Source organism: Pyxicephalus adspersus, chromosome 4 (genome assembly GCF_032062135.1).
Source record: "Pyxicephalus adspersus chromosome 4, UCB_Pads_2.0, whole genome shotgun sequence".
In the NCBI taxonomy this organism is placed as follows: Eukaryota; Metazoa; Chordata; class Amphibia; order Anura; family Pyxicephalidae; genus Pyxicephalus; species Pyxicephalus adspersus.
Window position 1 is genome coordinate 109648913 of NC_092861.1, and position 15284 is coordinate 109664196.

General features: G+C 36.1%; 1 protein-coding gene across 1 annotated transcript in view; it reads right to left on the reverse strand.

The window, feature by feature from the left end:
* The window catches only part of MTHFD1L (methylenetetrahydrofolate dehydrogenase (NADP+ dependent) 1 like), a 116554-nt gene that overhangs the window by 55791 nt on the left and 45479 nt on the right, over positions 1–15284 (reverse strand). The window contains exons 21-24 of the mRNA XM_072409272.1: positions 10570–10713; positions 9062–9068; positions 7665–7796; positions 4954–5131 (exon numbers count right to left, since the gene is read on the reverse strand). Of these exons, the coding sequence (XP_072265373.1) occupies positions 4954–5131; positions 7665–7796; positions 9062–9068; positions 10570–10713 (461 nt within the window). The remainder of the gene's footprint in view (positions 1–4953; positions 5132–7664; positions 7797–9061; positions 9069–10569; positions 10714–15284) is intronic.

The following is a 15284-nucleotide window of genomic DNA, read 5'->3' on the forward strand; positions in this document are numbered from 1 at the left end:
CACAAAGGTACACACAGGTACCCCTATAAGGCTGCATTTAAAACCCACAAGCAGTTACTTTTTAGCAAAAGTTTGCTTTAAACCTGAAAGCAGTGAAGATGCCAAACAAAAAAATGTTTATTGCTATGGTTTAGTTAAACTAATCATTTTCAAATTATTATGTATTTACAAACCCTAAAAGGTTTACATTTGATAAAATCAAATTAAAATATGTCTTTAGTAAGAAAACATGCCCTACTTGTACAAGGTCATTGTAAGAATTAATTGTACAAAAATAAAAAGAAGAACATTCCCAATGTGCCCCACATCTGTGTGGGAAAGCAGCAGGGTTTATTAAGAGGCTCTAGTAAGAAAAACAGAACATTGGTGTCGGGATGAACTTCTCCCAAGATCGAGTTTCTTTGCTCTAAAATACTTACATCTCTGAACCTTCTGAACTTCCCAAACATAACTATGAATGGGAACACAAGCACACCTTGGAGAGGATTAAAGCACAGACCCAGTATGCAAGATCAGCACAACATGTTTTAGATCAAGCCCAACTAGCATAAATTAATTTAAAAAAAAAATTGAACCGATGAATTGGTCAGTTATAATGAATTAGGAATTAATTGTTGGTGGTTACCTGTAGAACCAGTTTTGCTAATCATTTTGGAAAAGCTATATCACAGAATTGTAGGAAGATCTAAAACAAAGTCCTAAATAAAGTTCAGTACTCATGAATATCATTAAACATTGCTTTTAAAATGCTGTTTAAGCACTTGAATTTGACCCCGCATCAGTACCTTTTAGTCTGTGCAGTCTTTTGCCCTTTTATTCTAGTTGTGCCTTATGTACTAATGCATGCTAATAGGAGAAGAGAGCAGAATGAGAAAAATACATTCAACAGTTTGGAGATTCCCATGTCATTAGCTATTTAGAGGCTGAGGAATAGACAAGAAAGTATTATTTGATTTCTTCAGAGAAAGTCTTTGCTGCTGTCCAATGAGCTACTTAAACTCCAGAACTAGATAGACAGAAAAGTTCTGTGGTGGGTAAAACAGGTTTGTGTATTAGGCTGTAGTTACATTTGAAGTTATCCTAAACTAAAAGTACCAGACTTCAAAAACAATAGGTCCAGTTCAAGAAAGTACTTTGTTAGCTTTAGATAATAAAAGCATGCAATGCCAGACTGCATTAAGTCTATGATCTGCCAAAGCCCCCAGATCCTTTTCTATTTCTGACTCACCCAAAATGTATTCCCCCTAGCCAGTATGAAGCATGCATGTTGTTAGCCCCCAAGTGCATAACTTTACATTTAGCAATATTAAACGTAATTTGCCACTTGAAACAAATATTCATAAATACAATATTCTGATTTACCTGCTACTGAGTAACAGGCAGCCCAATCTAATACAGATTACATGCCCCCCAGGTTATATTCTATACATACATGTATGAAATTTTAATTATGGTCTCTGGTCATCTTTTAATTTAATGCTAGCTGTAAAAAGGCTTTTGGCAGGCTGCTTACAACATATTAAATCCAATTCAAAATCTTAACGATAGTACTGCTAGGATTCCATTGCAGACTGGTATTAGGGCAGAAGCTAAATGGTATATTAGGGATTTATTAAAGCTTCCTAAAATATTTAAGACACTTTGATAATACGTTGTTAAAACAAGGTCTATGCACGCATCTTGGCAGGACACATGCAATCTGCATCGGTTGTCTAAATGTTTTCAGGTAGATATACGATGTTAGGAAAAGCACAGAGCAAAGAAAAACAATTTGTAGCATTATTTTGTCACTTTATATTTGTATATCAATCAAAAAAATATACAGGTAGCCCCCGAGTTAAGGACATCTGACATACAGACTACTACTAGATATGAATGGGCTTCCCTGCTCGCTTGTGTGCAGGATGGAGACTCGATGGGGGGGGTTTGCAGGATTTGCAGAAGAAATCTTTTGCTAAACACAGCTGAGATTATGGGTGATCTTAAAGACTGAGGTGTGTCTGTTATATAACTTTTAGTGAGCAACTATCAATTTAGTACTATAGACCTATAGCTAATGTAAGAATCAAGTTCATAGATACAAAATAGACAAAAATATTATAATGAAAGTAGCACTAACTTAACAGGAAAACAGTTCAGGGAAGACTTTAATTTTCTACCTTTGTGACTTGCAATCCAGGAATAGCTCATTGATGCAGTCATCTCTTATCTAAACCCTGCATTGTGCTTACAGCCTAAACACACTGAACCAGCAAACCATAGAAAATCAGATCTTACCATAAAACAAACTCTATAAGCAGAGTATGTATAACACAGAGGACTAATAACCCAATAAATGTGCAAAGTACAATATTGCGTAAGACCAATATACCCAGTTACTAGATACCATCAGTATCAACCTTTCAAATAAAGGTAACAGTTTCATGTAATCTTTTCCTGTGTTTTTAAATCTTCAGGTTTACTTTTACCTTTGTTTACTATATGGTCCCAGTATTTATACCCACATGAACCAAAATTTAGAAATTGAAATACAACCATCACATCGACATTGGAAAATGGGCAGAATAAGAAATAACCCATAATTCCATGTAGGTTACATGTCAAGGCAGTGGGGAGTGGGTTGACTCGAACATTAATGTCTTCAGGAAACCCACCTACATTGACTAGTATTGGATTTTCGAATCCCATTACCTGATGAAAAACAAACCAGGATTATTAGAATTATACAGCCCAAGGTTGAGATGGTAACAAACAAGCACAAAGAATACAGGCATCAACAGGGCTTTTGTTACATATATGTACGTATAACTTTTTCCATATGTGGCTAGAGTTTGTTAAATGTTGTTTTTCTGTAATATTGTATGCATTTTCAAGTCCAGCAACTCTGTTTAGGCAGTAAATCTTTTTTGATGTGGAAGACTGTCTCAAAGTATATAGCCCACCACGGAAGGTCAAACTAACCCAGTACACCCACACACCCCCTAGCTTTTGTCATTCTTGTGAAAGAACAGTACTGGCTGCTGTCACAGTAGAAAAACAAAGGAGCAAACTGTAGAAAAAGGACCTGAATATAATGCTGATAAAGCTAAAATATATCTAAAAAGGCATTTGAGGAGGGTTAAAATGTCCCACATGACCGAGTTTCAATATAAACGTTGCATATACAGTTTAAAAATTTTAAATTCAGTAACAGCTTACATAGAACTGTGCATGTATTTCCTTCAAGCTACTCAGTGTAACAATTTGTGTTTTTTGCTGTAAATCAAGCAATCTGTAATTCAAAGTCGTTCGCATTACTTTACTAGATTGAGTAACGTCAGACAGCTCCAAAATGTCACCTCTTAAAAAACATCTTTTGGCTCAGTGGTTCTAGAATTATACATTACAGATCCTTTAATATGACTGCACAAACCAAACCATTTCTGCTAAATGGTTTGAAAGCATTTCATTAAAAATTCATGGCTCAATAAAAATGTATTAAAAGAAATTTTGACTTTCCAAGCAAAACCGAAAAAAAAAAAATAAAATTTTGTGACAAATTCCTACTTGAAACATGCCATAATATTAAAAGTAAACAAAAAAGGACTAGAATAAGGCCTATGCAAAGTTTTTGTAAGCTGCCATTGATGAATGCATTCTAAAGAATGTCAATTGCCCGAATGCAGAACTGTTCTTTAAGTTTCAGTAGACACACCTGAATCAAGCATGCAAAGAACTGCAATACAAGCTGTGCCACAAGTATTTTAAACAACTGAGCAGCACATTCATTCTAGGTTACTGATCTTAAAGCATTAAAAGGCAGAGGATAAGAACACCAACCAGGGAAGTAGTGTTTTTAGATTCAAGAGTACAGCTTATGTAATGTTTCAGTAAGACAGTAAAAATAAGTACCAAATCCAGTTACCTTGATGAAGGCCTCAAAGAAAGCAAAAAGCTTCCTTTACCTTTCCAAGGACAGTTCCTCTTTCATTGTGTGTTACATGCTTCTAAACCAATGCAGCTCATGGAAAAGAGGTTTTAACAATAGAAGCAGTACAGTCAATCCAGAATGCAGTAAGTAGGAAGTGGTGAGGCCATGTGCTGATTGACAAGCCACAAGTTTTGTAAATCAGCTGTGACACTGGCGATGGCTATTCCCTCTAATATTTCTTCCATGGTGCAAGCAGACATAGCCTACATGAGAATGGGAACTCTGCTCTGAGTTCAGGAGCAGTGAAGCATCATTGCCAACCCATCAAGTAAGCTGCATTAGGTGGAGAGGATCTACAGATACTTTCATGAGGTGGTTGTGGTTGAACTTTATGGACCTATGTCTTTTTCCAACTTGACTATACTTATGAGGACCAAGAAAATTGTAAGTGTGTAAGTACTTCAATAAGTGCTGCAATACATATTTTAATGAGAGGCCATAGTATATTAGGTCACATCTTTCTAACTGTTGTCTTTTTGTGAAAGGTGTTGGAAATTCTGGAATGTATACTATAAATATTTTTTTTGGTCCCAGATGGTGTGATTTTAGTTTTAAAGTTGTTCCAGTTTAAGGTTGTTTTTTTTAAAGATCCTTTTTAGATTTTTCCCCAGACGTATTTTAAGTTTGTTTACACTTTTGAGTACTCAGTGAGTGGGAGTATAAGCAAGAGTGGCCATCAAGGAGCATTGCTGATGCAAGGGTTAGGGGTAGTCCTGCATGAAAAAGCATATGGAAGGATGCTTATTTTACATTTAAAACTCAGCCTAGTTAATTATACTGGTGCTACCGGTCTTGTTAAATATAGCTACATCTTCACTGCCATGAAATTGGACCAATGTGTCCTTCAATAATTTAAATAAGTATCCAATATTCCAGAATTTTGTGAACATCCTTAAAAATATCCAGCTGGCTGCATTACAGCACAATTCTATTGCTTAGTAAGAACTATCTGGTAATGAAGTCCTACAGGAGTAACTGCTTACCTCCAAGTCATACAGATATCTGAAGTCAGCCTGTTGTCTTGACGCTCCTTTTACAGCTTCGGCCAATTCTAAAGCTCCTTTTCCGCCAAATGACCAATGATTGCAGGGAACAGCATCAAAAGCACCAGATTCCTTAGCAATTTTACACACCAGATCAATCTCTGCCTGACTGTCTGTTCTGGGGGGGGGGCAGAACATCAACAAATTAGTTTACAATATCAATTTCAGCAAATGGGGGGAAAAAATTAAATTCACAAATTATATATTTTATTATGTTAAAATTATAAAGGCGGAGACATTACAAGATTGTGTGAAAAATACCCAACTGACACTTCCTTCTGCTAGTTGAGTATCATTATGCACAGGCACACAACAGTACATTCAAATTAGATTTGCACCCCCATACAATAAAAGCCATCTTTTATTGTCCATTTAAAAAAACTTAAAAGACTTTTGCAGGTAAACATAATTTTTTGTTTAATATGATTGCAGAATTAATTTTTTATACTTTTAAATGAAAAATGGGTCATTTCTTGTATGGGAGTGACAATGTATTTTGTATGTATACATTTCACAAAATGCCCATTATCTATTGGTCACAAAGGGCTCTTCTCTACCAGTCTCCTAATTGTTTTAAATTTGATATGGATATCTGACTTAACCTGACTTAATGGCCAAGCTTCATCAAAATTCATCCCCCCATCTAGTGACTAGGCCTCCACTGTAGGTGAGGTGTTTACATTGGTCATTGGAGTGGCAGCCGTAAGGCCATGAAGTATAGGAGGACATAATGGACACAGTAACAAAATGTAACCAAGAAGGCACAGAAGTTACTTTCTCAGACAAGCTAACAATACATTTTATGGAGTCCAATTTTACTCAGCACTTTTATTTTCAAACTTCATAATGGAGCAAAGGTTTACCTAAAGCTAAATATTTTATTCAAATACAACAAGCTATGCATGCAAACATGGAAAACAAACGGCAATGTCAGCTTTACAGGCACAGATGGTTCTGTCAAAATATTGTAAGGGGGCCAAATGCTGACTCACTCATGTTTTGTGGTAGCTTGCCAGTTCACTCATACAACACAGCAGTAGAGCTATTACAATATACAACACTGTAGGGAACATTAACATTGTTGCACAGTGGTTGCATATTTGGCTGTTCCATAGAGGCTGTTCATTGTTTCATTAATCAAAAGTACTTAAATGAATAATTATGTGATGCCCATTTTTTTTTTATATCAGCCCAAAATAAGTCCCCAAGGGCAATGTATGATATTTATAATAAATGCTTCTGGTCAAACAGCTATTGGACATTGCTGAAAGGGAACTTTCCTGCTCTCTACAGCTGCACACATCAAGGGCATGTGTGAGCAGGGTTTAGTTCATGAAAGTACTACTTTTTTTCCCCCTGTACAGGTAATGAGAATGCAAAAGCAGACAGAAGTAGATGATGCAAATTAGAAAAAAGATAAAATGCAGGTCAAATGTACCTGAAAATGAGCTCTAAATGATTCCAAAAGCATCTCAAAATCAAGTGTATCCTGCTGATTATCAACTTTTAAAATGGGACCCTTAGCCTGCTGGTCATTCCAGGTGATCCTAATATACTAGGTATGCATAGTTTTTAGAAAATATCAGTGTCTACACTATGGTATTGCAGATATAAGACAGGTTCTGGAACCGGACATGTTTGGGGACTATCCTGGTGCTCCAGACATGAATAGTAGGTATATGGATGCACATTCTGGTATCTGTTTCATATGATCTCTAAACCCAGAAACACAAATGTTATATACTGCAGCCCCTTATTCGATGCTGTGACTGCAGCAGTTTTGACCTTTTCAGCTACCTTCAATGAACTGCAAATCAATTCACCCATGTGTAATGGGAATAGAAAAGGAATAGATGTTTCCTGGGCAAATTAGAGGGGGCAGCCAAGACTGACTACTCTCTCCTCTTTATAGACAGTATAGTCAGCATGGTCACTCTAGAACAGAAAATGTGTTAATATAAAAATGACAGCTGCAATATATTTTATGATGTTTTTCCTCCTCCAGATACACTTTAAAAATGTTACATTAAATTTTCTTTGCACCATTGCAATTTTCACAATCCAGAGACACTATTTAGTTGGATTATGGTCAGTTTTGTTCTCACTGTAGGGGACCAAAGCTTTTGTCGTCACAGGGAGGTCAAGAGATTTCCTGAACGGAATATGGGATTAGTATTCACAATAATTGCTCATGTATTTAGTACTTAGTAGAATTCCAAAGTTGTAAAATGTCCTTGATTTCCAGAAACCTAGCCAAATGTTAGAGCTTTCTCAGTTAATGTCCTTGGGTTTTTAAAACTGGAGCCAGGTATACAGGTTTCACTTCCAAGGTCTACTTTTAGTTTTGGCTTAAGTGTAATTATAAAAAATAATAGATTGAGTTGCTGTAAGCTCACACACAAGGCAACACATCATCCACATAAAGGTTTTCAGACTCTGCCATTTCTGAAAATGCTAGTTGCAGGGCTTTTGCGCTGAACCAACAATTTCAATACTAACATGAAATATTACAGACAATGAGTATGCTGATCAGTGACTCAAATTTAACCACTTAAGCATAACAGTCAGGCAACAAGTATTTGCAGAAAGAGGTCAGTGATGGCAGCTTACATGTTTCTTTAATGTTAACCACACTTTACTTAAGTACTTACTTGAAAATATTTAAGGCGACCACAACTGGAACGCCAAACTGCTGAGCAATCTGGATCTGCTTCTGTAAGTTACAACAGCCATCCTGAACCAGCTGGAGATTCTGTAAGACATAAGTGAAAATGTTTTTAGGTCTGTTGAATTACTTCTACATGCATCAATTCCCTGCCCATTCTCAGTTGAGACTAGGTTGCTTTTTTCCAAGCAGTATGTGAATAATTAATAAATGGTGTTTTGTGTTAGTGCTGGAACATATGGATAGGCTAATGCTTTCTACAATGCTTTAAGAAACCTGTTATCAATCTGTTGCCAACCGCAATCACACTAATGCATAGGCCTCAGTACTATCTGTGGTGTCCTTGCAGCTGATTTTTCCTACCTTACTAACCTAACATTTTTTTCTTATGTGATATGATTCTTTGATGGGCCATGTGTAGCTCATAAAATACCCAAACTTTGAAAATCAATTCAATTTTAGCATATTCTCTAAGCAGTTAGTGTAACTGGTGACAATGGCATCTAGCAAGCCCACTTACTAACTACATGGATGAGGGGCTTTTTAGTGGCAAATACATTTTTGTTGGTGATTTAGAAAAGCAAATTAAGCAGCTTTAACACCAGTGGTAGTACTAGACAGTTAAACTCAACAAGTAAGCATGTCAGTTATTGAATAGTCAGGGTAGATCCAGTCATCTCCGTTACCAACATATTTCGCCGTGTGGCTTCTTCAGGGGAGGTAGAGACTTAAATTTGGATAATGAATGGTTAAGTCCAACAATTGATGGTTGGTACTATACTCTCTCCTATAGTACCAACCATCAATTGTTGGACCAGTATTTTAAGTGTCCAATGAGGAGGGGTGCGGTATTGAAGGAGACTCTCCAAATGACATAAATTTAGGTTGAGGAGTAGGAATATTTTGTAGAATAGCTGGTGGAGAGGGAGACAGTAATGCTGGTTTTAGTACAGCAATGTTCATTAAGAACTGTGTTCTTGTACAAGGGGAAAGCCTGTTCTACACAGTTTCTTTCACAGTCTTTATTTTACATACACATTTCTCCACAGCTGTGGCCATTTAAAAGTGGTCACTCATTTTCTTGGCAGAATTCACAGTTTTTAATAGTTTTTTTTAAAGAATACACAGAACAAGAATCTTGCTGGGCTACATAATATGTGTAGTGGAGGTAGAGCTAAGAACTCCAACTGGGACTTTTCTCAGGCTCTCTCGCACATACACAAACATAGTGGATTAAACATTTGGGCGTACATAGCTTTTGAAGCAAATGAATAAATTTGAAGTCTCACAACCTTAAAGCCCTGCATGGTGTGCAAAACTGCTCATATACTTAGAAGTGATGAATATTTCATGAAATCTTATGTTTCAACCTAATGGTTTTACCCTAATGCTTTTTACTTTACTTAAAAGAATAAATATAACATAGAACGGATGTGTTTCTGAATCCACTGCAATCATAATCAAAAAACATTTTCAACAGATTTATATGGAAAATTAAGACTCGGTATCTCTACTTGAGGCCTAATGAAAATTGAGTACGTAAAGTGCAAGAGATTCAGAATATGGAAGATCTGACTGCAGGGATTTATGATAGAACAGAATGGTATTTAGACACATGGGCTCCAAGGATCTCCTTCCAGGAAATGGTAGACTATAAGAATTTTATTGGATATCAAGCAGTGTAATAATTCAAGCTTAACAGTAGTACTTTGATAGGTACATTGAATTTGGAGTGATTTATAATGCTAGAGTTCTCCGGATAACTATTCTCTTTATTTTAACATATAAGAAAAGTATATTGTTACCTGTTTTTATTATGTTTTGTATCTAATTTTGTTTATTGTTATTTTTGTAAAAAAAACATAAAAATAAAGAGTTTCAAAAAAAAAAAAACAAAAAAGAAAATTGAAATTTGTGCCTGAGAACTAGGCAAAAGTCTAATTGTCTAATGAGAGCTCAGCAGGTATTTCACCAATATTTACTTGCAATAAAGTAGTGTCCAATTTCCATGGCTGTCCATATTGACATGTGCCAACATGCAGTTGTGTTAGCTGCAGGAATGAATGCCCAGAAAAAAACTCCTACAACATTACACCACCATTGATACAAGACCGGATGGATCCATGCTTTCATGTTATTGAATGTCATGTATATTTCGGATTCTTAAATCTAAATGTTTCAGCAGAACAAAAGAGACCCATCAGACTAGGGAACTTTTTTCCTTCTATCTTCTCCTGTCCAATATTAGGGGGGGGGGTGAAAATTGTATTTTCAGGTGCCTGTTCTTCAAGGTTTAACATGTTTAGAGATGCTTTTAGTTCTACCTTGGTTGTAACAAGTGGATACTGGGGTTACTGTTGTCTTTTTATCAAATCAAGCACTTTCCCAACAGAGCATTTTCAGGCCATTCCCTGTAATCACTAGAGATGGTTGTGTGTAAGCATCCAGGTTCTAAATTAAATAGACCTGCCCACCTGGCACCAATTTGTCAAGTTCAAAGGTATATAAATCAGTTTTTTCCCCAATTCGAATGCTCACCTCTAAATTCAAAAGGTTGTTTTGACAATGTGTACATGCCCAAATGTATTGTGCTGCTGCTATCCAATATTTGTGTAAACAAGTAGTTAAACAAGGGTACCTAATAAAGTGCCGACGAATGTATATGAGAATTGGTTCAAGATTTTTTTCATTCTGGCACTCAAATCTTCATTGATAAGGCTACAGGCTTATCAAAAGTATGATTGAATAAAATTGATAAAATAAAAACAAAAAATAGGTAAGAAAAATATATAGTAATTGAATTAGATTTTTAAAGTAAATTTCAACTTACTTATTAAACTGAATGTTCATTCTTCTCCAGCTAAAATGAAAGTGTTGTCTCATACAAAAACTTACATTGGGCCCTCCTCCATGCATCTTCAAAGCTCTAATTGTAGCAACAAGAACAACCACATTGGGAATCAAACCAGAAGCTCTGCACTTAATGTTAAAGAATTTTTCCATTCCGATGTCTGCACCAAATCCAGCCTCCGTTACTAACAAAAGAGAAATTCGTAAACAATTAGTAAATTTCTGCACGAAAGGTTGTCAAAGCTTACTAAACGTGCATAAAATGTAGCCTTCCAGTGTACAATGTTACAAATTATGGCTTTGAAATTTCAGTATGGGGTTGCGTTTTGTGAATATAAAACTCAGCCTATTCCAGCAAGTTGCATTCCCATTTCTTTCCGATAGCCCTCAATGGGAAAGCATCTGAAAGGCATGGGAATTATAATACATATATTTCAGTTACATCTTTACCTCATTCAGTGCTCCAGTCAATGAGGTAAAATGAATAGTGAATAGTGGATTATTTATCACAGGTGAGAGTCTTCCACCTGCTACTCCACACAGGAGAGGAATCTTAGGCAAATATACCTTACATAAAAGAGGAATCCTGAGCAAATATATCTCCCTTTCACCTCCAATCCTGCCTTGGTGTCACAATGTATACAGGTGGCTGAAATGCTACCTACAATGTAAAGGTAAATAAACAAGGTGTCCTTTTTTTTAATTAACTAAAAAGTATAGTAAAGTTACTATATGGCATACCATAGTATACTTGTAGCTGTGAACATTTCAGATCATTCTGCTAATGGGTTTTTAACTTTCTATGATTTTTTTTTTGAACTTTTAAGTAAAGTTCAATGAACATGGTCTATTTCTTGGACATTTCCCGAGCCAATAAGTCATGAATATATGAACATAGGAAAATGAATAATATAAGAAAATAGGACTGTTAGGTGACATGAAGAAAAGGTACATGCATCATGGATAATGGGGGTTGGAAACATGCAAATTAACCCAAACTGTGTTATTCAACCAGGGTTTATCCACGTTTGTTAGGGGTTCTTTAAACAATGAGCAGTTTAACTGGTGGCAATGAGCAGTTTAACTGGTGGCATTCTTCACACTGACCACCACCCTAATGTACTGTAAGTTGTGGATATAGTAATTATTGAACAGGTTCCCCAAGACCTAAAAAATATTATTAAGGGTTCGCCTCACATTAAAAAGGCTGAGCTAAAATTCTTTCAAGGTATGGGGTAATATGTCCAATATACTCATAATTGCCACAAAATTTTGTGACCCTATTGGAAAATTGCCCAGACCAAACAGAAGGTGATTTTATAAAAATGAGGAGGCACAGACATGGATAAAATCTTGACAGATCTGTTCTTTTCCCTGCTAAAAATTGTAAAAAGAAAATGCTTGGCTACAAGTGGATACATTTGGAAATCCCTGGAACGTTGCATAACACAAATTTGTGAGCTGCCATGCAAGCTCCAGAACAGTCATCCTGAGATACATTACTTGGCAAGGCACAGTATTTGGTATGCAATTTAGTCCCAGCCCTTTACCAGCAGCATGTTGGTTCTCACTTAACCTGAACATCAGCACTGGTATTGGTCACAGAGTCCATCACAAACAAACATAGTGATATGTATGCCAGAACAAAGCCTAGATTTTTGACCATTATCATATTTGAGCCTTCTTGGTTTTTCAAGTTACAAACATGATGTGAAAGCCAAGAAAAAGTGGGTGCAGGCATCACTAGCTACCTACTAAGTTTGAACCTGAAAATGTGCTGGAGGTTATCACTTATTGGTTCACGCAACTATTCCGCATGTAGTACATACACAAAAATGTTCCTGCAGAAACAGATGACTAGCCCTGTGTATATTCAATGCAAACAGCAAATTGTGGCAAAATAGGAGGCCTAACAAAGACCATAAATTAAAGACACATGAATAGTACAGGACTGTAATGGAATATAAATTGAAAAAATAAGGGAAATATGTTACAGGTGGAAAGAAGAAAAAAAATATACCTATAAAAGCATTGGTTTAGCATGTAATATATTCTGGTAATTTCCCATGGGCAGAAAATACACAGCATATGTAATGTTAAAAGACAAGTAAGAGATTCTGAATGAAAACAAACATACTTTAGAGTATAGGGGAACCATCATGTGTTAATTTAATACATGTTAAACTATAACAAGAGCTTACCATTGATCTGCAAAGACAGGTCAGGGCTACCAGAAGTTCAAAGAGCTTAGCCTTTGCTGAATGCAGCCTACTGCCCAATTCACTATTCATTTGGCTCACTAGTGTCAAATAACACAAGGAGCTTTGGTAGTTTAGCAAGGAAATCTTTAAGCAGGCCATGGGTATCTTCCTCCTATATCTCTGAAGTTTTGTTAAATCCTCTAATAACTTTCCCAACAGTCTAAAAGAATGCAGTGTGTCATTAAAGAATAACTAAAATCCAATTTTCCGCTTCAGTATAGGTAAGTGCAAAAAGAAATACCATGAGAAGACTACTTTGAAGCATTCCATAAAAAAAGACAAAGCCACAAATCCTGATGTACCAAGTCTACCAATAAGAAAAATAAAATCAGTGCACCTATATAGTATTATCTAGCTTATAGTGTAATAATGCCCTTTTTTTAAAGTGCAACCCCACCAAAAGCCTAAATACAACTGGAATATATGCAAGTCAGTAGTTGTTCTTGCTAATACACGCCTGTAACCTTAGGAAATAAAACAAGTTATTTTGCCTCACTAGATCGAAAGTGCACCAGGAAACGTTGTCAGCCACTGGGAGCCATACAAAATTGTGCGATCAAGTGGCATCTGCGAATCTAATCCTGATTTTTTTGCAAAACAATAGATATCATTGCAATAAGTTTTTCATCCTTTTTCAGACAGTATTTAAAACAGATTGAATTAAAAAAGAACCACTTTTGTAACCTTTCAGCCACTTGCAAAAAAAAAAAAAAGCCAGGATGTCAGTTTACTGCAAATGTAAACTACACCTAGCCTAATTTTTACACTACATTTACTTTACTATCACAACTGATTACACTCTTTAAAAAACATGGGACACTAGGAAGTGGGGTCCAATTACATAGGCACTGGACAGTAGGGGCATAATACAGGAAAGATGGAAAAATGGGACATGCTATAGCACGGGTTTTAGAAAGTTGGAACAAAGTATAGCATGAGGGGAGGAGGCGCACACAATTATAGAGGTTGCTGGATAAACATTGCATAAAAATCTCTGTGCACAACATTTTTTAAGTCTTGCTCTGTTCACTTTTGAGTACTTGGTAAAGCTTCCCCACACTATGCCACTATACCACACTATACTTAGTACAGATACAGCACTTGACTAGAATTCGTGTATAACCGAGGAGAAGGAAACAAGCAACTTATACCTTGGACTTCACAGACAAATAAGTTTCAAAGTTTTTTTTTGTTCATTAGTACTCAAAAAGCAGTTGTGTGGATTATTTCAAAATAACAGGTATTATGTTTTGTATATATTTCATGAATTGTCATTTCCTAATATGGTATGTAAAATTGGTCCACCAACATTTAGAGCAGGGCTGGGTTTACAGTATTATTCTGTCACCCCCAAAGCTAAACACAAGGTCAGCATCATTACAACAAATCATTCTGAGGATATTTTGTAAGTCTTGCACAGATAATTGGTTCTTGACATATCTTCAGGTTTTACTGAGGAATGTAAATAGGAAATGAAAAGTGGAGACTGCTCACTGCCACTTACTCTCTGGATGTAAACAAAGCAGGGTCAGGGCAGCTGAATATTTGCAATGTCAGGAAGAGATGCTCTAAAACAGGGGTGTCAAATTAAATATACAGAGGGCAGAAATTAAAAACTAGACCAAGTCAGGGACAAAACTTGAAATTTTTTGAAAAAATTGAGGGCGTTTTCTACTTCATCCCTAACTAACAAAAACAAACCCCTCTACACTCACTTTAGGGTTGAAAAGACTAATTTCTATCTATCTATGCAGACTGTGTGTTGTTCATCCTCTCACATCACAAGTTTGTCTGACACTAAATATTACACCATGCAATCTCTAATGGATTGAAACAAACACAACCCCCCTGGTAGTCAGCCACCATGTGATCATTGCTTAGGTTTTGTGTCACATGATGGGTGTACAGAAATAATGTCTATGTACTGCATGTATTGAAAATGATGTGAGGTGGTAACGCAAGCGGGCCAGATATAGTTCATTTTTGGAACTCTTTGGGGGGCCAAAAAAGGACCTTGAGGGCCAGAATTTGACTCCCCCTGCTCTAAAACCTCAGTGGAAGCCAGTGAACTTCTAACCAGCCCATTTCCAGAAGCAAAAAGATGTCAAATTTTAAAATCCACTTTAAATGTGTACAGTCCAAAAAATCCAAGCCTTGTTAGTGGCAATTAATATGAATCAATGCAGAGTTTAAGCAACTTGTACTATTGTCTTACATGATTTGGTTCAATGGTTCAATTTTTTAGCACACCATGTCTTAGATTCAAACCCACTGCATTTTCATGTATTGGGACATGGACTGTATAAACAGCTTTCTGCAAACGAAGTGTGTTATTGGTTTAATGATCTCTAGAGCACTGTAAAATTATCCAAAGTATACCAAAGCCCTAATGGATATAAAGCACTATAAACAATTTACAGTAATATAAAGGGCCTGGGTCAACAAGCAATGACATCAGTTTGATATGCTTCTGAGATAATGAAATATTTAAAAAA